General features: G+C 44.9%; 1 protein-coding gene across 6 annotated transcripts in view; it reads right to left on the minus strand.

The window, feature by feature from the left end:
- The window catches only part of prkcz (protein kinase C, zeta), a 47,104-nt gene that overhangs the window by 3,838 nt on the left and 18,756 nt on the right, over window positions 1-24,510 (minus strand). For 3 of the 6 annotated variants that reach the window (XM_053849182.1, XM_053849185.1, XM_053849187.1), the window contains 13 exons: window positions 22,504-22,589; window positions 18,193-18,324; window positions 17,613-17,694; window positions 16,685-16,740; window positions 16,414-16,608; window positions 14,441-14,538; window positions 13,915-14,001; window positions 11,788-11,923; window positions 11,637-11,724; window positions 11,454-11,573; window positions 8,359-8,438; window positions 7,795-7,884; window positions 4,365-4,480 (listed from right to left, as the gene is read on the minus strand). In XM_053849182.1, the coding sequence (XP_053705157.1) occupies window positions 4,365-4,480; window positions 7,795-7,884; window positions 8,359-8,438; window positions 11,454-11,573; window positions 11,637-11,724; window positions 11,788-11,923; window positions 13,915-14,001; window positions 14,441-14,538; window positions 16,414-16,608; window positions 16,685-16,740; window positions 17,613-17,694; window positions 18,193-18,324; window positions 22,504-22,589 (1,366 nt within the window). The remainder of the gene's footprint in view (window positions 1-4,364; window positions 4,481-7,794; window positions 7,885-8,358; window positions 8,439-11,453; window positions 11,574-11,636; window positions 11,725-11,787; window positions 11,924-13,914; window positions 14,002-14,440; window positions 14,539-16,413; window positions 16,609-16,684; window positions 16,741-17,612; window positions 17,695-18,192; window positions 18,325-22,503; window positions 22,590-24,510) is intronic. The other 3 variants (XM_053849183.1, XM_053849186.1, XM_053849188.1) reach the window with 1 other exon arrangement.

The raw sequence follows: 24,510 nt of genomic DNA on the forward strand, positions 1-24,510 counted from the left end.
GACCAAAACAAACAGTGTGTCCACCAACGCGCCACTTTTATTTTTTATTTTTTTTCCTGGCATGACTCGAAAACCATTTGGAGATGACGAAGAAGAGAGAAGAAGGGGAGTCGTGGGAGCGATGGCGCAGTAACACAGAGAGAAACTACATTCTGGACACTGACAAAAGCACCTTTTCAAGGCGGCATCAGTTTCACTGTAGTATTAGCATTTGAAATGGAAGTAGCATAAGCTGTTGTAATATTAGTAGTGACACCAGCATCAGTTAAAGAATTTCTAGTAGTAGTTGAAGAAATTGAATCGGTGAGAGCGGAAGTGGTAGTAGTAGTTTCAGTGGTATTCCAGGCAGTGGCAGTTGTAGAAAGTAGTAGTAGATGAAGTATGTGCAGCAGTGATTGTACAGTAGACGCATCGGGTGAAGTACAGTATGAGTAGTATGTGTGGCAGTTGAAAATTCACAGTAGTAGCAGTACTGTAATAGTAGTGGCATCAGTACAATACTGTCAATAATAGCATCAGAAGTAGTAGGACTATCACTGGCACAAAAAGAGGTCGTGTTAGTAGCATGTGGATTGGTAGTAGTTGAACTACCGGAGTACTAAGAGTAGTACCATCGGGCATGTAGTATTATTAGAAGTGGCTATGAATTTTACAATAGCAGTAGAAGTAGTCCTGCTTAGAGCAGTGACTGCAGTGCCAGTGAAGGCTGCTGTGTTGTTTTAATCCCAGCATTGTCCCACGTTGCCTCTCTCAAACAAGCCTGCCCTCCGTGGTCTGCGGCTGGTTCTGACACATCCACTAGTGCGACCCAACTACAGAGGGAGAATGATGTGTGTTCGGAGCGACGGCTGAAGCAGCGCCTCGGTCGCATTCATACCAGCAGTGGATAAAAGCACTGGTGAAGTGTCACCTCAGCACTTTGGGAAGATCAAGAGTGAGCGGGAGAGTACGCAGGCTGGAGAGGAAGACGCCTGGCTTCCAAGAGCAATACCAGCAGCTGCCACTTTCTGGGGCGCCAAGCTGGCACAGAGAAGCCTCTCCCACTCTTGCATCCTCCCCCTATGCTGGCAGGAGCCTCCAGCAATCCTGGCTTTCAATGTCGCAATGTAAATCTCCAACATGGAGGGTTTACCCCTCTCTCCCACCACGGCTCTGGCTCCGCTTTCTTCCCGTGCCAAGCGGGGGGAGAGGGGAGACTGGAGAGCTTTTTGCGTCACCCCCTCCTAGCGGGAGTGGGCGACATCAGCCCCTCTCCTTGGTAACAGAGCAAAGACAAAAGCATGGGGGAGATAAAGTGGAGAGAAGAGGCGGGTGCCTTCTTTTGATGTGCCTTGCTGTTTGATGCCAGGTTGATATCTCCACTACTGAACTGGCAGCCAGCGCTCCACCCCCTCCCTCCACTTCCCTGCTACTCCTCGACATTCTCATGTGCCACCCCAAAAGTCCTTCACAGGCGGCAGGCGTCTGTCACAAATGAGGAGAGGGAGATACGGGGCTTCTCGCTGGCAGCCAGTAATGAGCTGCGCGGCTCCCGGCTGCTTTAAAGATTAGCGTCTAGTCAACAGCCGAGGCCTGCGCCGTGCTGACAGAGCCGGAGCAGTTAGCCAGACATCTGTCGTAGGTGCAAAGCATGACGGACACTTAATGAGGCCCCAATTAACACAGAGGGCTCCGTGGCACCGGTGGTGTTGCGGCTGATGTTCAAAGGTCTCCACTGGAGGTGGAGTCATGACGGGTTCCTGGAGAAGATAAGTCAGCTTTGTACTTCCTCGATGCCAGTTGTGAGCCTCAGTCTTTTGAGAGAGACATGAACGCAGACAGTACTGAAGTGTTTTCAAAATACACTGGTACCTGTTCACATCAGTGCCAGGTGGCCGAGGAGGTCCGAGGTTCTGGGACTCTCTCATATTTATTATCTGACTATTATCAATCTGCAGCATCACCTCAGAGTCCTTCACCAGACTTGGGCCCGCGGACCACATGGGGCCCTCTGCCTGTATTTATGTGGCCCTCATGAAATCGGAATGAAACTAGAAATGTTTCCTCCATCTCACCCTGTCCTCTGCTTCCTCTTCTCTCAAACCAACAAACCTCATACATGCAAATGTAAACAGAGACTCGTGAGGTGCAACACCTTTTCAGGATTTACACTTACACAACCTGAAGTTCCCTAAGTTCTGTCCTCAGGTGCCAAACTCCAGCTACTGTAGCAGCTCCACCTACTGGTGTAAGAGCTTCTGAAGCTACAGGAGAAACTGAGTCAAAGAGAGAACAGTTGATCGTCCTGTCAACAATTTTCACCAAACTCATCCTTTCATTCAGTCTTCTAGCTCAGTGTGATCCGTGAGCTCAGACTTCAGAGGCCTCCACACACTCAGCTCACTGCAAAGCATCTTCATTCACAGACACAGAAGCGCTGTCGACAGACGTGTGAGCTCTAACGCCTAACAACAAAAACTGCACTCTCATTTTAGATGAGATCTGACGTGAGTCAATGAAAAACAGGTAGATCGACTTCCATTTTCCCGGTGATTGTGACCCGCTGTGAGCCGTGACGACTCAGTGGAATGAAACTGAGCTGTGATTCTTCAAGTGTCAAACACTATTACAGAGGTTTCATATGAAATAATGGAAGAAGTGACGTCTGGATTTTATTTTAGCCTTCATTATACACCAACAATGTTCGGGGCCTTTAAGTCAAATCCAGCAGGGATCTGCATGGAATGTTCTGGAATATCTGCAACACCACCAGCCAAAGCTTGAACTTACTAACGACCAGTTCTGAGTGTGTGTGTGTGTGTGTGTGTGTGTTCCGGTTCTGCTCTGGCAACTCAGAGGGCCCTGGTGCCAGATCTCCTCAGACTTTCCTCCTCTCAATAAACCTTAAATAAGCCGTCTAATAAAACCGCTCTCATGTCTGACAGTGGTGGGGAGGCCAGGGGATTTTCCTTTTTTCCTTTCATAACTTTAAGAACCATCCAGCACTTCACACATGTCCAGCATCACATGCACGCGGCACTGTCATGGAGACCCGCTTGTTTTCAAGGTGTGGTCAAGGGTTGAGTTCAATTATGACTCTGCTGCTCTTTAAAAGTCTGAAAAATACAAGTTTTATACTTCTCTCTTGCTAGGAGACAAGTTTATTGCTGTCAACAGTAGGACACACATTCTCACTCCAGAGACTTGGTCTTGCCGACTGACCACGACCGTCTTCAGTTGTTTTTAACAGCAGACCGCTACCCACATGTTACACCAACAAGGACTCATGTTACGCCAACAAGGACTCATGTTACGCCAACAAAGACTCATGTTACACCAACAAAGACTCATGTTACACCAACAAGGACTCATGTTACGCCAACAAAGACTCATGTTACACCAACAAGGACTCATGTTACGCCAACAAAGACTCATGTTACACCAACAAGGACTCATGTTACGCCAACAAAGACTCATGTTACACCAACAAGGACTCATGTTACACCAACAATGACTCACGTGTTACACCAACAAAAACTTATGTTACACCAACAAGGACTCATCCTACGCCAATAAAGACACATGTTACACCAACAAGGACTGACGTGTTACACCAACAAAAATTCATGTAACACCAACAAGGACTCGCGTTACGCCACCAAAGACTCATGTTACACCAACAAGGACTCATGTTACACCAACAATGACTCACGTGTTACACCAACAAAAACTTATGTTACACCAACAAGGACTCATCCATCAACACTCAGTTTTGACTGCAAGCACTAACATGAAGCGCTCGTGTTTATGATACTCCTCATATCACCCAGACTCGAGTTATGCCTCTAACCAATCTGAGGACCCATGTTATGCTCTTAGCTCGCATGTCATGCTTCCGAGCACTCACGGAACGCGCACTCTTGCTATGCCTCAGAAGACAGGCGCGGTTTGCAAAGGTGTTATCAACATCATTGCTTGGGTACTCATAATAGGAAACTACAGTCTTTAGCTGGAACCTTCTTCAAGAGTGAGTATCATGGTGTGGTGGTGAGGTGAGGTGCCATATTTAACATTCAAGGCTGGAGGTTAGTCGAGCTGGTTATTACCACAATAGCTCCTTCACTTGTGATGTTTTGTCCAAAGCTGTTTCCTAAGTAGTTGTTAGTTAGTGGGAAAAGAACATGTAACAGCGAAGCTTACAACAAGATGAGGGGTTGCTGAATGTTAAACAAGAGCGGTCTGTACTTGTGTTTCCAATCTTCCTGTGCAGTCCTTCCTAAAAACAAATTCAAGCCAGAGCGCTCCATCATGTGTGAGATGTCCACCACACTGACACCCGAGCTCCCAGAGTGAGTCATGAACATTGTTGAAAAAGCAGGACTTACTCATCATCCGGCGTTAGCTGCACCGGCTCATTAGTGAACTGCGTGTCGAAGTTCTCAAGGCCGTATTCGTCTGAGATTTGAGGTTTGAAGGGCGGCGTCAGCTCTTTCTTCTCCAGCTGTGGAAACACAAACACGTTACATAAAGACCTCGGAGAGACCGGCACACTGCCCGCTCCACATTCAGGGGAAACTGGAGAAGGTGATTTGCTGCCTGATGACAGAGACACATCCTGAATGTGAGATGAAAATCGATCCATCAGCCACACAGAGAGAATAAAAGGTAGGAGACGATTCAGCCACAATCATGATCGGCTTCCAATGAAAAACAGAGATAATGAAATGCAAAAGTAAACAGAATCTAAAAGAATGAGTGGAGATGTTGTGGCCCACTGACCACCTGTTGCCCACCACAGACCTCCTACACCAGGATGGTGATGTTCAACTGTGATCGCTGAATGAAACACTGACACAAGCAACAGCACGGAGGTTGTCGAGTCATCCCGCCCCACTGATTCAGCCTCCAGAGTTGACGGCAGTGTTGCCATGGTTTCACATCAGCCCTCGTCCCCTCCGAATGTTCAGGACAATCTCCACAACAGCACCTCTAACATGAGCTTAACCCTCTTCTGTCACACAGTAACAAACCCGACACCATCACTCCCAACAGACTTCAACCTTTCAACTCATTTCATTCATAAAATACTACTCAAATACTTGTTTTTAAGGGTCTGAAGTTCTGTTTGTTTGAAACATTCATCTGTAAAATGTTGCTCACTGGCACTCCCTCTTCACCAACTTCTTCTGTCTCTCTCTTTCTCATCGTAGCCTCTTTCATCTGCCACAGGCCCCTCTCCTCCCTGTGTCTCCATTCTCTGTGAAGTGGTGCTGGGCAAGCTGCGGCTCTGTGTGGTGGTAATGAAGAGCACCGGGGACCAGGAGTGAGCTCTGTGCACCCCGTCAGTGCCCCGCTCCGTCGCACAGGAAGCTTCCCTGAGGCCAGAGGGGAACATGAAAGACCCGGCGCCGCGGCCATACGGGCCCGTCTTTGCTTCTGAGATCACAGACGCTGTCAGTTTGTGTGTCCAGTGTGTGTGTTTTTTTGATCACACCTGGAATGACAGACCTTTAGAGTTAGGTCCGAAACAATACAGATACTTACTTCAAAGAAGCCTAGGTTAGTTAAGCTACCCTCATGAGAGCGAGAGGGAAGGAAGGCACCAGGTAAAACCTTTGAGGAGGTTTTGGAAAGAAACTTTCATGTCTTAATTTGTGCCTTGTGGGAGAAAAACAAGCCGCCTCAGACCAAAGACGGCACACTGTAACTGCAGTGTCACTCACAACTCAGAATCATTTCTCTTGTCTCCACTCTCACCTCTGGTGCTACACAGACTTTGGCAGGGGAGAAGCGTGGAGTGGCAACAGAAGAGGACGGCAGGTAAATGATATTCAAATGTGTCATCTCTTCAGAGAGAGGCGGCAGCGCTCTCACAGGAGCTGTCTGATGAATATTAATACCTGGGAACAACAGGAGCAGTGTGCCAGGCCTGTCAGGGCTGGAGACAGCGCTCTAGTTTGAGGGCAGAGAGCGCCGCTTCTCCACCTCTCAAAGCTTTGTCAACTTGTTTTCCCAGTGCGCTACACGGGAGCTTTGTCGCCGGGCTCGGGAATCTCTCGGCTTTGATATCAGTGCCTTTGGTGTGCACTTCACAGGCTCGGTGGCAGCACTCATTAACTCATAAACACACTGACAATTGTTTTCTTCCTCTCTTCGGCGATACCCACCACCCCAAATACCTGTCCCAGGAGACAGCAGGAGCTGCATGTGGTGACCTAAATATATTTCTCTGCTACATTAAACGCTGTAATTTAGCGCTTTTAATGAGAATTAAGTCATCAGGCCAACGCAACAGTTTGCATCCACCTTCTTTTATATTTCCTGTGGAGTGCAGATGTTGCGAAAGAAGGGGAGACATCAATGGATTCTGCAGGGTTGCTTTACTTCATTTTTACCCCATGAATTGACGTGCTATGTTTTTATTTCAGCCCAGATAGAGCCGCGACTCTACTATAAACACCGTCGCAAAGAGTACAACACTTGCATAAAAACGATGAAGCAAAAATAAACTACTACTTTCCTGATAAGTTTGTTTCTTTTTGTCGCTGGGAGGTGGATGTTGTTCATTTGTGTCACGCGGCTGACTTCGCTGTAGCCCAGAAAAAAACTGCCATGCCTCAATGCCTGTACCTTTCTTCTACTTGAGTGTCAGTCACTTCAGCTTACTCAAGCGAGATCCTTTACTTGACAAATAGCAGCTGGAAATAAGTTATCTCCCAGATGAAGGGAAAAACACCCCCAAGTAAGGCCGGCAAAATGGGCCAAACTACCTGAGCCAGACCGTTTCTTGCTCTACAAACGCAGCAGTAGCAGGTTAGACCAAATAAGAAACAACTGCTCTCTGAGTCCTACAAATCCTTGAGAGTCTCACCAGGTCTCCATCAGATGTTCTAAAGCAGGTATGGAAGTTGAGTTTAAATGAAACGCACACCTTTCTAAATAAAACTAGACTCTTGCATTGACTATATGAGCAAAGAGGAAATAAGTGCAGAAGAAAACGCATGTCTGGTGTAGGTGCTAGGAGACACCAGTCTTTCGTTGTGTCAGAAGCTCATCCAACACAGACAGGACTATCGTATGCTTCGGGTGTAAATACCGACTGCATGTGCAGTTAGAGATTCACTTTTATTTGCTCGCTGTCTTCACTGAGCGCCGCAGTAGTCGACACATCGCATCTATTTTTGATCACAAACACAGATGCACACAAAGGGCTCCACCTCAGCCGGGTGTCTATTAAGATCACAAACAGGAGGGTGTGTTCTCTGCGCTGCTCCCTCTTTTCATCCGGTAACACTTTGAGCAAAGGGGAATCGCAGCGCTGACAGCCGCGTCCTGCTCACTCACTAGGCCGGCATTAAACGTGGGCGTGCGTGATTGCTATTGTTGTTGTGTTGTTGTTGTTGCGAAGCCTGACAGGTTGTCGAGCCGAAGCTCGGATCAGCTGTCAGCAGCTGTCTGTCAGGACGATCCGCCAATGACGAGCTGAAGTGCGAGAATCAACTTCCATCGCTGCCGTTCTACATGAAGCGTCTAAATGATGAGCGATCGCAGTCGTTCACGATGACGACCTCAATCTATCATCTTGGTTTAACAACTTGTGCACACATGAACGCACCTTTATGGATGATGGAAATATTGGTTTTAGACGAGTAGATTAGAAGAGGAGAAGAAGATGAAAAATTATATATATATATATATATATATATATATGTATACACTTTTTTCGGTGCAAAAGTGCTGAGCACATTGTCGGCCAGTTTTAGTCTCTAGTCATGTTTTATAAAAAGATGACAAAAATAACCCGGCGGCTCTTACCTGCTCCCAGTCTATACTTCGAAAAAATGTGTGCAGCATGATGTCTGTGAAGCCCGTCTGGACCTGGCACCCCAGCCGCTCCTTGGGATCCTGTCGCGATTAAACTTAATTTCAGTCGGATTGTGGCAAAGTAAAGGACCAGCTCAGACTCACAACAGAAGCAGATCCTCTCACACAACCTCGATTTCATTCAGTCAGTGTTAAATAGATCATTTATAGCAAAATGGAAGATGGAACTTTAGAATATGTTGTTTTTCTTTAAATCAGCAATTATTTCAGTCGAATTTCACCCTAATATGGCGGACTCTGGGCTTCTGTGCTTGAAGTGCTGCCTCTGCGACCTCACTTCTGTGGCACCAGATGACGGACAGCTTGTGTCCACACCAGGTGCGGCTAGGCGACACATGAAACGTTCCTTATGTATCACAATTCTTCTCACATGATCAGACTTAGTAAAAAAAGAGGCTAGCTTGGCTGTCTAGCGGCTCTGTCGGCGTTATTCCACGCATGCTGCTTCACACAGACCCCGAAGAAGGCGGGGTGGGGAGGCGGTTGTACTCTCACCTTGTTTAGAAAGCCCTTGAGCACGCTGGCAGCTTTCACTGACAGAGACCTTGGGATGCGAATGGGCTTCTCAAGAATAACTGTTGGCAAGCGAGAAGAAGCATCCACAGAGAGAGAGGGAGAGAGAGAGAGAGAGGACAATGGTTAGTAGGGAGGAGGATGATTCACAGTCCAACCTGCCTGTGGGTGACCGTGTCTGCTGCGTGGGAGGAGTTACAGAGGCTTCCATTTTGTTTTCTTTGGTTTTGTGATGGTCTACACGCAGCCTTGAGACTCCCACAGCTCAGTGCTGTCACACTAATGGGAACAAACAATCGCTGCAAGTCCTTTCTCAGTCCAAATCCAGAGCGGTGTGCAGTCGTTTGACGTTACTCTGGGACGCAAGCGCAAAGACTACAGGCAAAGAAAGAGCCTGTCAGCCGAATGATATTCCCTCCTCCACCTTGGTGCAGTTCTAATTAACCGATTGAGGAAGGACTGTTGGAGATTCTAAACATCTTTTGTGCAGTAGCTCTCCTTTAACCGTCGTCCTTGCGATGCCAGTGTGTGTGCTTGCATCCTCAGCATTGTCAAGTAAGGGACAAAAAGATATTTAAAGCTGAACATTCACCCAGATTTTGAATCCCGTAGTGCTCCACCTTGTTCTCAAATAAATTTTTCTACACCTAAGAATTTAACCGTGTTTAGATTTACTGAAGTGGAATAAGTGACCTCACTACTGCTAGTGCATAGGACTGCAGAAGGCTGCCACATTTCAGAGACCTAGTAACATCAGGTGGCGCTGGTTTAACTGCCAAGATCACATTTTGGTGGAGGAAGGCAGGAGTGTGTACCAGACATCTTTGTATCTGGCTCATGTGATCACAAATGTGAACATCAGGAGTGACCTCAGAGAAGAGGCACGTCAGGAATCCACTCCACCAATCCAATTCATGAAACCTTCAATCAGGAGCGGGTCAAAATCCAACAAAGACTTCCAAGTGTATGACTCAGTGATCTCTCATCAGGGCCTGGGGTTCATCATCATAGTTGAGGTTCATGTATTTTTCATCAAGGCGTTGTGCTCACAACCCAGTTCCCAAAAGCTCAAACCAAGCTGTGAATGAACGCGACTGCAGTCTCTGACTGAGACCCTGAAACAGGCCCTGGCACAGAACCCATCCCTAAAGCATATGGCTGGATAATTCCTGGAGTGAAAGGTCTGGTTTCCGTTTGCGGGCAGCGATCCAAGAACCTGCTGGTGGGACTGTCACGATGGCAGCTGCCAGCCACGGCTGTGTGGAGCTGCTGACAGTGGCAGAGGAGATGCCGTGCCACGGAGGCTGAAGTATGGAGGAATCTATGAGAGGATCTGTGAGGGAGGGGGGGCTCTGAGTGGGCACCATATGGCTCAAGACGAAAACAGACATGTAAATAGAAGTAATGATTAGGTGTTACTGCAGACCAGCTATTATAACAATAAAGCTGTGATCACACCGCCTGAATCACACTACCAACACACACGGCTTCATCAATTACACTGTCTATAGAGAGAGTAACAGTTTTAGCAGGAGTGGAAGGAAAATCTTTCTTCACATCTGAAAAATATTCTGAAAACGTGCGCGATTCACTGACTTCTGTAGCTAACTCCGTGTTGCACACTGATGCCACAAATGAAAACATCCACTCAAGCTGGAACACACTGAACTGGATCAAGCAGTTGTGTTGTGAAGTGACAGAGTCAATATTGGCAGCTGTTGTGCTTCCTGACACCGTCATGTACATCAACTGAAGATGACAAGTGTCTCGACGTGAGAGCTGTGTGGGCACGCGCTGATGATGATAACGGCAGTGGGAGGATTGATTTGACAGCCGCCGCACGCAGCTGCTTTTTAAAAATAAAAACGTACAGTAAGCGACGCCTAAGGAGGGATGAAAGCGGGCAAAAAAGATAAACATTGTAGCGGCTCTGAGAGTGTCTGCACCTGAAACCTCTTCATGTTGCAGATTGAAACTTTCGTCGAGCAACAGATCAACTCTGGCTGACGTCTTTCATGTTCGCACAGCCGGTCTTAACAAGGCCAGAATATAACCGCACTTTGATCATGAGGTCATTGGTTTGGGCATATAAAACATGATGCAACTTGCATTTTAAAAATCATGTATAGTGAAAGATAATAATAAATACAGAGGCAAAAAAACTGAAGTTGAAAGAGTTATAAGAAAGTTAATGATGGAGGATGTAATGTAAGCTGAAAATGTCCTTTTCATTTTAGATCTTAAACAGTGTGTTTTTCTGTGGGACACCCTGAGTGCAAAGGTGCTAAACACATGCCTCCTAAGAGAGAGGTGAACTATGCTGTAGATCACAGCGCCACCCCATGCACAGGAAGCAAAAATGTTGGATTTTTTTTTTTGACTCCAACCAAAAGTTTGTAAGCAAAGCAGACTGTTTTGTTGTCAGGCGTGTTTCTGCATAGTTTAAATAGGTTTTTGTTACTCAAACAAACTGTATCTCAGGCCTACACCAAATGTTTTACGAGTGAGACATGCGATTGTTTGATGAATCAAAGGAGCAATGGCAGATTCACTGTCACCATCTGTTCAGAAGGAATTTGCTGGAAAAGTTGACGACTGTGGTCTGAGAATGTGGCGCCATCAGTGTCAGAGTTGATCGCTTCAACCGTGGAGTCTAAGGAGTTTAAGCTGCTGTGACGCATCTTCTCTGGACCTTGGAGGGCGTGGTGTTTACAGAGTCTTTCCAAGTGCACTCTTGATTTGATCTTGATTCTAATAAAACCAGCCAAGTGAATCAGCCTTATGGAGGAACTGACACACAAAGTCAACCCCGTCAGTGATGGAGGTCAGAATGTGCTGCCAGGTTTCCAGCTGTGTGCGGAGCATCAGCACAGGAGGAGTCTTTCAACCTCGCCTACTTTTGACTTACTTTTTCTTTCACACAGAGAATAATATGAATTACATTAGGCAAACAAAACTCTGACAGGGAATGGATGTGTTCCACACAGAAATTTGAATGTTACGTTTCGCACATTGACCTGGGCCGGTATCGATGAGAGGTGGTCCAGACATTCTGGTGCACATCGTGAGTCACTGACCTTGGAAGAGGTACTCCTCTGTGTTCATGTCAGGATTGTCGGTGATGATGTCAAAGGGCGACCTCCCGGCCATCATCTCGAACATCAGAACCCCCAGAGCCCACCAGTCCACGCTGAAGCCTGGAGGAGGACACGCAGTCAGCGCACTCAAAAAAGAGCTGGCCACCAGCAGAGAACACTCACCGTAGTCTTCTCCTCTCAGGATTTCAGGAGCGATGTAGTTGGGCGTGCCACAGAAGGTGCTGGTGGTGTCCCCTGGTCTGATCCCCTCCTGACAGGAGCATCAACATCATGATCATGCTTGTTCAGGGACTTGACAGAATCAAGATCTTACTTTGCACATGCCGTAGTCTGTGAGCTTAATGTGTCCGTCGTGGTCCAGGAGGACGTTGTCCAGCTTCAGGTCGCGGTAGATGATGCCCTTCTCATGCAGGAAGTTCAGAGCAATGCAAATTTCTGCTGCATAGAATCTAAAGGATGGAAGAAGAACTATTACATTGCACTCTTTAAACTTCCACCCAGAACCTAATCCTGGTCCACAGACACAGTAGGACTGGTCCCATCGTCCACGACCATCCGGACCGTTTCACACGTGTGACTACTCCGGCTACGGATACAAGCAGTTGCATGATAAACACGAGCACCTTTTGCTACCAGAAAATACAATTGACAATTGCAGTGATGCAAAACTTAAACTCACTGTTTACATTTTGGGAAGTCGTCTTGGGTTGCATAGTCAGGGGAGGTGAGGATTATCTGACCTTTGGGTGACACTTGCGAGTTCCGAGCACAAGTGGAATGCACCCATAAAACCTATGAGTCGGTTCAGTGAGGTGAATTCTGGAACGCTACTGCCTCCTGCTGTGAAACTGAACTCAACCGACTTTGATTCTTAACAATATCAATGAGATTTCAAATGCAAAAAGGGTATCTTATTATATAGGTTACATAGATATAGGGCAATAATTCTCAGAGTGCCAGCCTTCCCTTGTCCACAAGAGGTGGGACAATATATGAAGTGTTGGCACTCACTGGGGAGCTCGCAAGTTGAGACGATATAGCCAATGCCACCCATATGGTCAGCAGCATCAGTCACTCTCTGAAGTTCATTCATAGGCTCTTATTCTGAAATCTCTCCTGGTCGAACAAACAACACAAAGAAGTGGTCCACGTGACTGTGAAGATTACTTTTCAGTCTAGAAAGTCTTTGATAGACTGTCACTTCAAAAGAGGTGAACCATCTTCTAGCGGCTAAAAACAAATCCTGGTCACCAACACACACCACTGGAGTGGCGCGTGGTGCATCAGTGGCAGGCAGGTTCCCTGTCATGTGTAGGTAGCGGCTCCTCTGTCGCTGGAAGATAAGCTTCATTAAGAGTGACGAGCGTTCTCTGTCTGTCTGCCACAAATCCCTAATTGTCAAACACTGAGAGACCGTTTGACAGTGGAATCATAAATCCCACGCGGCTCCCCCACGCTCTCGCTCAGACGGCCTCCATTGAAGGTGTTTGTTTGATGGCTCGCAAACGGATGGAGGTGGGATCGTATCAACAGCACCATCCATCGTGCTCAGCCCGCCTCCCCCGCGGCGTGGGGGGACTGCAGCGGGAGAGGACTCCTCATGAATATGCACGATCATTACCAGTGATTAACATGCTGCTTTGCATATGTACGGCCAGCGTCTCTGGAATACAGATCGCAGGGGCCCAACAGTGCCTCCCTAAATTACTGCAGCTTTGATCCAGCATTTATCACAGCGCCCCGCCAGCACAAAGGCCTGATGAATTATGGCGCTCATTATATTCCTTAACTGGTGTCAAAAGTTGGGGTTGGCAGCCGAGGCAGGAGCCCTTGTGGGAACGACACCCAGCACATGTTTGGAAGGAGTTCCTGAAGTCAGGCCGGAAACCGTCATGGGATTAGACAGCCGAATACTGAGACCAAATGAGTGAGAGAGTGCAAATTCTGAACTATCATTTGGTGCTGGTGGACTGGACCTACCCCAGATACTTGGCGTGAAAGATAGGAACACCCTGGAGAGGTCATCAGTCCAGTAGAGGCCATGTACAGACAGACATCCACACACACTTGCAGACATTTTACAGTCACCAATGAACCATTGCAGGTTCTTTTTATCAGTCAGAGTCAGGCAGGCCACTGGTTAGAACCGACCCACTACTCCACCTTGTTGTCATTCCTTCATTTTCAACCCATTTTCATGTCAAAACTAATATATACAGAGTCACAGTAGGATTTCCACAGCAGCACAGGGGCCCATCAGGGTGTGAAGACGTCTGACGGCGGAGGTGGAGCACACACAGAAGCCAACCCAACATGTCCACAGAGACCTCACCCCGTCTCTACCCCGGATTAGACCGGGTAGAACAATGTCGCGTGTGTAAACATCAAGTCCCGACCGTGAGGGAGAAGCAGATGTGGAAACATCTGCGTGTTTGTTTACCTCGCGTGTTCTTCTGGGAGCTTGCGCTGTCGCTGCATGTGGAACATCAAGTCTCCGCCGTTTACATACTCAATCACCAGGAACAACCTGGAGAGCAGAGCATGATGGGAAACACAGGTGAGGAAGTAGCTGAGGGCATTTTCGGCAGAAGACTACAGAATAGAAAAGAACTAAACATGGACTAAGCGACAGCACAAACCAAAAGGGTTAGTAATGCGTTAACAGTTAACTTCGGCTACAAGACTGTAAAAGCTATTCATGACTTTGGCCAGAAGGACAGTCAACATGGTGGCGTGTCGATTAGTCATTTCTGTCCTGATTTTTCCAAGTGGGAGACAAGGAGGAGGAGCAAGGAGAAAGGAGTGACGGGGAGCAGACAGCTAGAAGAAAGAGGAGCGAGGACAGATGATGTTGGGGCCTTTGGGAAAACAGACAATAAATCAACCAAACCATTAACCATCTAACCAACGCTATACTTAACAGCTTCCTCCTCAATGAACCCTCCACCAACAGCCTGGGTCCTTACCGACTCTCCGTCTGGAAGCACGAGTGGAGGCCCACGAGGAAAGGGTTGGTGGACGCCTGCTCGAACACGTGCTTCTCCGTCTGTACCCAGTCGATGTCCTGTCCAGGAGAGCAGACAGATAGAATCAATGTAGCGACGGTGATGAAGTTACACAGACGCAGGAGCCAATTACACTCACTCCGTCAACATGATGCCTTCAAATTAACAAGATGAAGTGACTCCAAGTCAGATTTAAAATAGTAGTAGTAAATGCTGTGTTTTGTTGCGAAACCGAACGCATTTTCAGCTGAGTATTACTGTTGTTGAAATGCTTCGATACATAAAGAAAACATTTTATTTTGTTAATGGTAGATGATTTTCCTTCATCTATCAATGAATATATATATTTTTGATGTACATGATGAGATTCCATTGAATTTATGAAAGAATTGTGTTCAATTCGTTTCATTTCATTTTTTGGTTTCTTTCACCTTGTGAAAGACCCTTTATTCAGAAACCACAACACACTACATTAAAAAACTGAAAAATAACACAGTGAATAATTAATAAAGCACCAAAGGTTCAAAATGATTGAGAACATTTCTTCACTAGTTAATGCATTTAGCGCACAGTTAATGACCTTCTGTGATAAGAAATATACCAATACCCTGTTGATGTATTTCACGATTGGAGGCAAATGAAGCCCTTTGGAGGAGTTTGGGGAGTGTTGAGGAACGGCACATCAGTGTTATCACGTGCTCATTGTTCTGCATGAGCGGTGAGGAACTGCTGAGCCTGAGGCCAGAATTTTGAACCCCGATTGGAAGTGTCATTACGTTGAGGATGTTTAATGTGAACACTTGTAGTCCTCACTTCCTCTGAAGCACATGCATGAGCTCGGCTCATTTACCCACCCCACGCTGGGACACTGGTCAACTTCAGTCTGGGGAAGCAACCGAGACACAGTCAGCCTTGAGCTGCGTCTCTGATATTTACAATCAACACGTGAATTATTGAACACTCGGAGTGAAAACGTGATTTACAATCCACGCACCAGGAGCGCCGACTCCTGAATATTCTCTTTAATCTGAGAGAAAGTGTGCAGGCGCAACGTATGTTTCTCCTTTTAGTTGTCAAATAAACCGAGAATTCAAAACGTGAGGGGGATTTCATGAGACTAAACTCTGAAGAGAAGACTAGAACAATACTGCCACCTAGTGGTAGAACACAAAAGCACCGCAGAGTTTCATCACTGAGTTTACGCGGTCATCTCATTTTTTTTAACAAATCGTTATCAGAAACAAAATCGCTGAAGTACACGATTTCCCAAAAAATCCCATAATTATTGCATGAAAGAAATATACATCCAAAATATAATATGTGTCATTTAGTTCTGTAATTTAGTTCTGACAGCTTTATATTCAAATCGTCAACCATCCCTGCTAATAACGTTATTTTTATTTTTATTTATTTTTTACTTTACTTTCAACTATTAACTACCCTTTTTGTAGATGTATGTTTTCAGCACTTAATTCTTTTTTTATTTGCTATTTCTTTGTCATCTCCACAGCTACCAATATTTTTATTTGCAGTTAAGTTAAATACTGATTTTAACAGGTCCCGCCTTTTTTTAACAATTAAAATATTGTTGAATAGCCTTCAAAATAAAAAGCATAAGAAGACATTTAATTTTAACACTGTTCTTCTAAGAAGATTCATCACATTGGTGACGAATATTTAGATATTTTTCATTAAATTATATGTTTAATAAAAAGCACATATTAAGATTTTTGTAATTTCAAACAATAATTACCTTTCTTAACACAGTGGTTGAGTTTATTTTTTCCTATTCTGTCCTTCTTACCCAGATTCTTTGTGAAAATGTCTTTATATTATATTATATAATTTCTTTATATTCTTCATGTCGGGCTTTAGAATGAAATTCTGCCTCAAGTGCGCAACTATTGCTGCACAGTGTAAATAATTCCCCCCACCTCTTCATCGTGAACCAGCTCCTTCTTCACCACCTTCATGGCGTACATCTGCTCGTTCTTCTTCAGCCGAACCAGCAGGACTTTGGCATAGCTTCCGCGTCCGATCACCCGGATCAGCTCGAAGTCACTCAGACCCAGAGCCAGGCCTGGAGTCAGCTTGATGCCATCGATGCCCTCCACCACCGCTTTCAGGTCCTGAACCAGAGTGAGCTATTAGCCTGATGGCAAGACATACGATATTAAAATTTCCAATCATAAACAGCGGTCTCACCTCAGAGTCGGCATCTTCTGCTTTGTCCACCGTACAGTTGTGTGGCAGAAAAGTTACTGTGGACAGGAATAACCAGTGAAAACATGCTACTTTATCCCCTTCTTTTTGTGTTTCTTTTCAAATGATTATTCAATTTTTTATTTTATACATAAATACTACAGCTTATTTTGGCGAACTGAATATCTGATGAAAAAGCAGTTCAGACTGCGCAACGTTTGTGTGAATCCAGACATTGGACAAGCCTCTAGGTCCAAGACAGTGCAGAACTTTCAAAATGTTCGGTGGAAGATCGCTGCCGCAACTTCTCAAATCTCCCGGCAGAGGGCGCCAAATAACAACTAATAAGGTCTTCAACAGAAACTAGGTCAATCCACAGGAGGTCTTTTATCAGGGGTCCCCACACAGAGCCCCGCTGGCCAGAATGCAGTGTTTTAAAATGTTAGGCTGCAGAGGACCAACGCTGCGGAGTGAAAACACAAGGACATTTTTGTGTGTGTGGGCACAGCTTTCTGTCTCGATCGGCCGCAGGTGATGACCTCTGTTTTTCAACAAAATCTAGCATAACTGTTCGACTGTTCCCTAGTTGCCATAGACCATTAGACTTTGGAGTTTCACTGTAAATTTTTGAATAGTCTGGACTGTTTTTGAAGAAACTGATGCTTCATATACAGTAGATTGATACTCATATCTTGAGTTGCTTTTGGCCATGTCTACATTTGCAGTAACATTTGGCTCTCATTTATCTAGTTGTATAGTAAATTATTCGTTTTATTCAGACGTTGACTAGCTTTATGCTATTGCAAATCACAAAGAACTTGTGGTTATGTTCTTGTGGTTAGCTTCCATTTAAGCAGCTACAGAAGGGTCAACACAATATAGTGTCGAGCAAGGTCTCACTGATGGCGTGAGTTGGTTGGAAGCATCTTACTTTCGTCTGCGTCCTCTGGCGGAAGGTCCTGCTCATCACTCCTCGCGTCTGTAGGCGGCTCTTGCGATGGCATGACTGGATCCTGAAAGGGCAGGTCTACATTGTCAAACAGGTAATCCAGGTAGCTCCGCACACACAGAGCCAGAAGTCCCCCAAAGTATCGGCTCATGTTCACGTGTGGGTGACCATGCTCTAAGGAGGGAAGCCGCAGCTCTGAACGCTCTCAAGACACGATCCATTGATCAGGGCAGAGCGTCTTATCTCCGTGTGAAGATATGAAGCTGATGAAGCGCAAATGCTTCACTCATATCATTGATTATTCAGTCAGAGAATCGCAGGTTTGCCTTTCAAAGGAGAGTCAAAAAGGCTAGAGACAAAAATAAAGAACAATAATGATTACAGCAAGAGAGCTGGATGTAAATAAAGAGTGTGTCATAGATCTGAATAAAGAAGATGAAAGAGCTCATGGTATCGTGACACCATCAATGTGCCGGCTACTGTAGGTGACAGGTGAACTTCACTGAGGTGTGGGCATGAGAGTAGGTGAACTTCGCCACACGCGACGCGTTCCAGTACTCACCATAAGCCTTTGGCAGGTCTGAGGGAAGAGTCTGTGACAGCGCTTATGGACCAGCAGTTTGCACTTGATACACTTGTAGCCCTGCCCGCCCAGCCCCCATATCCTTTCACGACAGTGGCCACAGTAAGCTTTCTGCAAGACAGCGAGGTGATATCCATCATGAACTGGCGCTCTGCAGCTACACATTCATCATGAAGTCTTGGAGCGATCAATGCAGCTGCCAAGCCTCAGCGTTAGTTACTGAAGGCCAGGCTGTCCAGCTTGGCTGACGAAGGTCAGACGACAGGTCTAATAGATCAAGTCGGATTGTTCAATCCTTGAATGGGACTCTAAAATGACGCAACACCTAAGTAGAAGTCACATTTATTAGACAAAAAAAATCAGAATGAAAAAAGATATTAAAAAGATCTGAAAAAACTTTTTTAGAACTTTGTGACAGAGCGCAACATATCTGAGGCTACACACCATTTAACACATCATTTGTTTACAGTATGTTGAGAGGATAGAAGCAGCGGTGATGGCACTCTACTGCTTTACATGACACCCATATCAATATGACGTGTCATGTTATACATTAAGTGCTGTTTCGGATAGACAATAATATGCTTACAAGTGAGTCACCACAAGTACAAATCACACAAATGGAAGAAAGTAATCTGCAGTTGCATCCTCTCTCCTCACTGTTATACTGTAATAATATATGCTCATGTGAGCAGTTATCGATTGGCAGGCGTCTTTTTAAACCGGCACACTGTAAGTGCCTGGAAGCCTCCTGACTCATGGACATGCTGAGAAACAGTCGAGTCTGCCTGGATTCTGTCATATTATTCCTGGATGGATGGACAAAGAGTAGTGTTGTAGATGAAAGTCAAGACTGAACCAGAGAATGTAAAGATCCTTAAAGAGCCAGTGAATCAACAACTGAAATGCTTTCATTGGAACAAGCTACGAATTTGTTCTGTCTTCAGTCAGGTCTCAGTCTTGGTCCTGGTCTGACCCCCTTTTAAGTCTTGGTCTCTGTATGTTTATTGGCATAGTTCTCTTCATTTCATTTTAACTTTTGTGTAAGGACTTTGAACATAAAAACAAAGTAATAAAAACTAAAATAAGAAAACTGAAATAACAAGGAAGGAGTAAAGCGGGGGGGGGGCCAAGAAGGAAACTACTCTGGTGCTCAGGAGTCTTTGTAAAAGCAACGCATCGAAGGCTGAGGAGATCGCTGCAAATTTAAACTTGAAAATCAGTGAAGAACGCTGAGACGACTCAAAGTTTAACGCCAAGAATCAGCTAAACATCAGGCAGGCTGGATGCAGGAGACGGATAAAAGGAAGTAAAGAGCAGGATAAAGAGGCATGAGGAGAGAGGGAGGAGACACCTGACCTACTTCTCCATCGGCTTATTTATATGCTGAGAACAACACTGTGCAGCAGCCAAAGGCTTGGAAGCTGGTACAGCAACACAAGTCAGACCCCCGACTGGAAACAAGACTGTGTCCTGAGTGCCGGTCTAATCACTGTCTGGCAAGCCTTGCTCCATCATAATCCATCTTTTCTGACAGATTAAAGAGCAGCATTTGGAAAAACACACGTGCTTACAACTGAGGGAAACTGAGTGACTTTTCCGAGATTGTTTTGGTACTCTGTTTCTTCCTTTTTGATCACAGATACCTGCATAAAAAACTGTTTATCTTCATGTTGGACATTTGAATCTCCAAGTTTATTAAATTTAGAATACTTTAAATTTAATAGAATACTTCAATAACAAGATCTTTAATGGCAAATCCTGTTTGAAGGTAAAACCTAATAAACCACTCAATGGAAGTATGTGGGTGTCGGGGGGTCACCCCAGTGAGAGGAGTGCTATAGTAGTTGGCTCTGCTACTGAGCAGCACTCAGGGAAGAGATCCAAGGTGACTCTAGTTCTTCCTCTCCTGAGGCCATTCTCATGTAAGCCAGTTTCATCTTAGCGCCCCATGGTGCTAGCGACTACACTCCGGGACGGACTGATCTTCAGCTCTTACAAATGATGGACCGTTTATTCTCTTAGCTGACTGGTTCTTGCTATTACGTGAATCGCAACAGCTGTCAAATTGACCCGCGCAACACAGAAGGCGAGAATAACCCAAAATGAAGTGAAAACCATTTCGGCTGACTCATGAAACCTGTGGATTAAAGGCAGGTGGATTGCAGAGCTTCTATCAAATTATTATTAATGCGTCACTTGACATATTTGTGCTGTTATAAATCCCTATATGTTGATACATATTGGACGAGGCAAGACATTATTGAGAAATGAAAGTTCTGCCAGTAAGTGCAAAATCTGACAGAGCAAAGCAGACAAATTCTTTGAGATTAAAAATCATGATGATGTCTTTTAGCGTTGGTTGCTGCATATGTATTGCATGTCAGATGTCAATGTTGCTCAGATCGTTGACATGTTTTCACCAATCACAGAAGGCAAAACACTAACGGTCAGTGGTGTGTAAGTGATACGAAGTGAGTCCAGCCGGTTGCTGCTGAGTCAACATGTTTACACGCACTTTAGTGTTGCCACTCTACTGTCTAGACTTCATGACTATATGGAGATCTGTGAACAGAAGACATGAAGCTGATGCCGGTGATACGTTTACTAATGATTTATGATTCAATTTTCATCCACCACGTCTAAGAAGAACCTCAGCATTACGGCACATCCGACCCTCAGATATAAGGGTGACAGATTTCATAGCGGGAGGGGAAATAAAGAATGCCTGACATATATGTTTGTTCCAGGCAAACAAAGTGTGTTAACGTTAACAAAAACCTACTGCTTGATAGTTAAAGGTTCCTACTGTGTTTTTATTACATACAGTAATTCAAAATAAAACTCAGATTGCCGGTTTTGTCCATGTTACATTTAGTTACAAAAAACTTAGTTTAGTTACAAAGCTTACAAAGTGTCCGCTTTGCCCGACCCAAATGACCTCCTTTTGACTAGAATCACGACCAGAACTTCTTCAAGTTAGTACCATGATTTATAAAGAGGACTTTCAAGCAATCCTTAGTAAAATGTTCCTTTTAAAAACATTACAGAGCAATGTCAGCGAGTATTCCACTTTGCAGCTTCTCGTTAAAGCCCACCATTGCCCCGTGCCTAAAGTGTCCGCGACAGCAACACCAACAAATATAGCATCATTCATTAGCCAGCAATGGATCTGAAGCATCTTTGTTCCTGCTCTGCAGTCGCCACACTTCTCATGTATCAGACAAGCGGTTCTTTCCGGCTGCAGAACAAGAGCCAGGAGCAGGTAAACAAGCGGATGTAGGACACGGTGAATTATGCATCAATATCCAGATAGATCAGCGGCCGCTGTGACTTCACTATTTGCCATACATAATTCAAGCACGGCATGTTGCTGTAGAGCTGAGAGCTGGGGAAGCCGCACACATGCTTGGTGTGAACAATGCATGCAAAAAGTTAAAAGGGACGTCAATATGAAAAGAAATCAGAGTCACTTTGCGTATAACTGATGTTGACATGCACCCAATATGTCATCGTGACAGGCTGCTTGTTGAACTCTTGTTCACATTATCAGGTTTCTGAGGAGAGGACAAGAATGATGACACATTTTCTCCTTCATTATCTCTCATTTTCAACAAAAATACTAGCAAAATATGAAATATATCAATTTTGGATATACACAGTACAGTTAAGCATGTGTCAAACTCGAGGCCTGTGGAGCAAATCCAGCCCACCAAGTCTTGTTGTGATACTGCAGCAAAAGTAGTTTAAATTAAAAACAACAGTGCACTAAAAAAAAAAGATCCAAGTGTGGACTGTTTTTTAACGTTTTGATTCAGTTTGACATGCAAGAAGTAAAGCAATGGATTCCCAGTGACTGACAAGTTAAAGTTCATGAAAGTGATGGTGTAGCTGGTTCTTAAAATATAAGACAACCAATACTATGGCAAGCAGAACAGGCCTTTGTTTAGGTCCCTCGGGACCAATTGTTTAACTGTCATGGCCTACACGACTATTGTCGCTGACCAGGACCATACCTTTTTCTTACGGCGATCTGAGGTTCAAACCAGCCCGAGCAAGGTGCACCTAATAGAGTGGCCAGTGGGGGTTAATACAAAAACTTCAAAATGATCAGTCGAGATTGTCAGGTGGACAGCAAGAGAATGAAGCTTTCTTTGACATAATCTCTCACTACATCTGGTAGAATGAAGATCTTGTCTAAACTAATAGACAACGTCCAGTCAAGCTGATCCAGTTGAACTCTGGAATGGCTGAAGTCTGACATGCAGAGCTTGGCTTCACAACACTCACCCTGTTAAAGCGCTTGGCCTGGAAGAGGTGTCCGTTGACCCGATATAGCTTCCTCCATCTTCTGGCTCCGCGGCGATATATGGATTCTAGAGGAAACAAGACGCAGTTTAAGATTGACTCAGAAGACATTCATTGGCTGGGAGACAGTCTCAGGGGGTGCACCTGCACTCACAAAATTAAGTGACATCTGTGCTCCATTCTGTCAAGCAACCATTCAATTGTGTTGGAGTGTTTGCCTTTGTAACACTAATTCCACGGAAGTAACGAGAAGTAATAAAAAAACCCACAGACTGAAAAGCATTCGTAGAAATAGAAAGTTATGTGATGAGCGTGTTATTGCAAGTGAAACGCACAAAACACTTTAGTGGGAATTAAGTTTTCACAGCATATCAAAGCGCCTGAAGACTCTTGAAATATTTAGCGCCAGTGAATGTCAGAGGAATCTATCTTTGAAGTTGAAGTCAAAGCAGACTGAGGTTTTGGGCAACAGACACGACACCTTGATATATGTTTTAAATAAAGACAATTTCAATGACACTTCATGGCCCTGGGCACAGCAGGATCAGCAATTCAGATGAGTCCGGACCCTAAATCCCACTCTTTCTGTCATGAAGCTTTTTTCCAACATAATCACATATTTTGCTGTAGTTTTAGCAAATGTTTCTTTCATGCTTCTGTGGAAACAAACATTCTAAAAGTCTGGATTAGTTTCACTCTCCAAAAACGACTTGGTTTACTTTTGCTTTTCATTTCTAAACCTCTCACTCTGAATTAAATCCTTGTTATTTTCCTTCCTTGAAAATAACTATATATGTGTAGAGACATGATAATATTGTGTATAACAAGTCGTTCAAAAAATTCAAAAGCATGACGTAAAAATAATGTCTGATAGGTCAAAATTGTTGTTATGAGCAAGGTATGACCATATGATAGTTAAAAAAAGTGCCTTAAGGGTAGCTCCTTTAAACTACAGTGCGACGAGTGATGAGCGTTGCCCTATATTCCTGCCAAGATGTCAGAGAGCGAGCCACTCAAGAGAGACGAGTCGGAGCAAATGCAGCATGTCAGAGTAAAATACTACACCTCCAGATGTCAAGGCCAGAGCGAGCATCATGTCCTTGTAGGGCACAGAGCGGAGTAGTTGGTTTGCTGGTGTTCTACTGTGTAATAAGTGGTCAGGAAACCAGGGTGGTGCTGCTACATTTCTCGGAGGGGAGGATATCAACAAGCACTGCACTCATTTCCACACATTGTTCCTTTTCGACTTAAGCATACATGCACCATTGATATCAATAGATAGTTTAGACAGTCCTCCTCTTGCTGCGAACGCAACAGAACTTATGATTATGATCATGAGCTCAGGCCACTCATTCCACCGATGACCTGAACATCGTCGCCATGATCGTCGTCCACATCAGGGAGAAACCTGTCCTTCTGTTTGCTGCCGTCAAAGTGAGGATGGCAGTGGGTTCCAGGAAAACCCTAGAAAAACACGAAGATACCTTTTCTGCAACAAGAGTTCCCAGTCTAAACCCTGAGATTTTCCCTGTCTCAAATAAAGCCCCTCATCATCTACAAAATCCGCCTGCTCACCTACAAGTCTCCTGCGACCTCACCATTCAGTATTCATAACAGGTTACCGAGGGAAGAGAGCAAGTGAGACGCGGTCTGTTTCTGTGGAAGTGAGTGGGATGACAGCATCCAGTGAGGACCCTCCGCCACATACAGGCTGAGTCAGATATATACAGCGTCGCCATAGCAACAGAGGCACATGGGGACGGATTTAAACATTTATTCTTAAACACTGTTGTGCGTTTGCTTCCGATGATTCACCGTTTTCTGCTAATGAATCAACAGAAGTTCAGATACTAACTCACCTTGAGACACAGGCTTCACTTGGAGGACAACGTAGACGAATTATTACACAAATCACACTTCTTGTTTTACAGATTTTTCACATTTCATATAATTAACATGTTTCAATTTGTCCTGCTTCAATACAGATCA

This window comes from Synchiropus splendidus, chromosome 18 (genome assembly GCF_027744825.2).
Source record: "Synchiropus splendidus isolate RoL2022-P1 chromosome 18, RoL_Sspl_1.0, whole genome shotgun sequence".
In the NCBI taxonomy this organism is placed as follows: Eukaryota; Metazoa; Chordata; class Actinopteri; order Syngnathiformes; family Callionymidae; genus Synchiropus; species Synchiropus splendidus.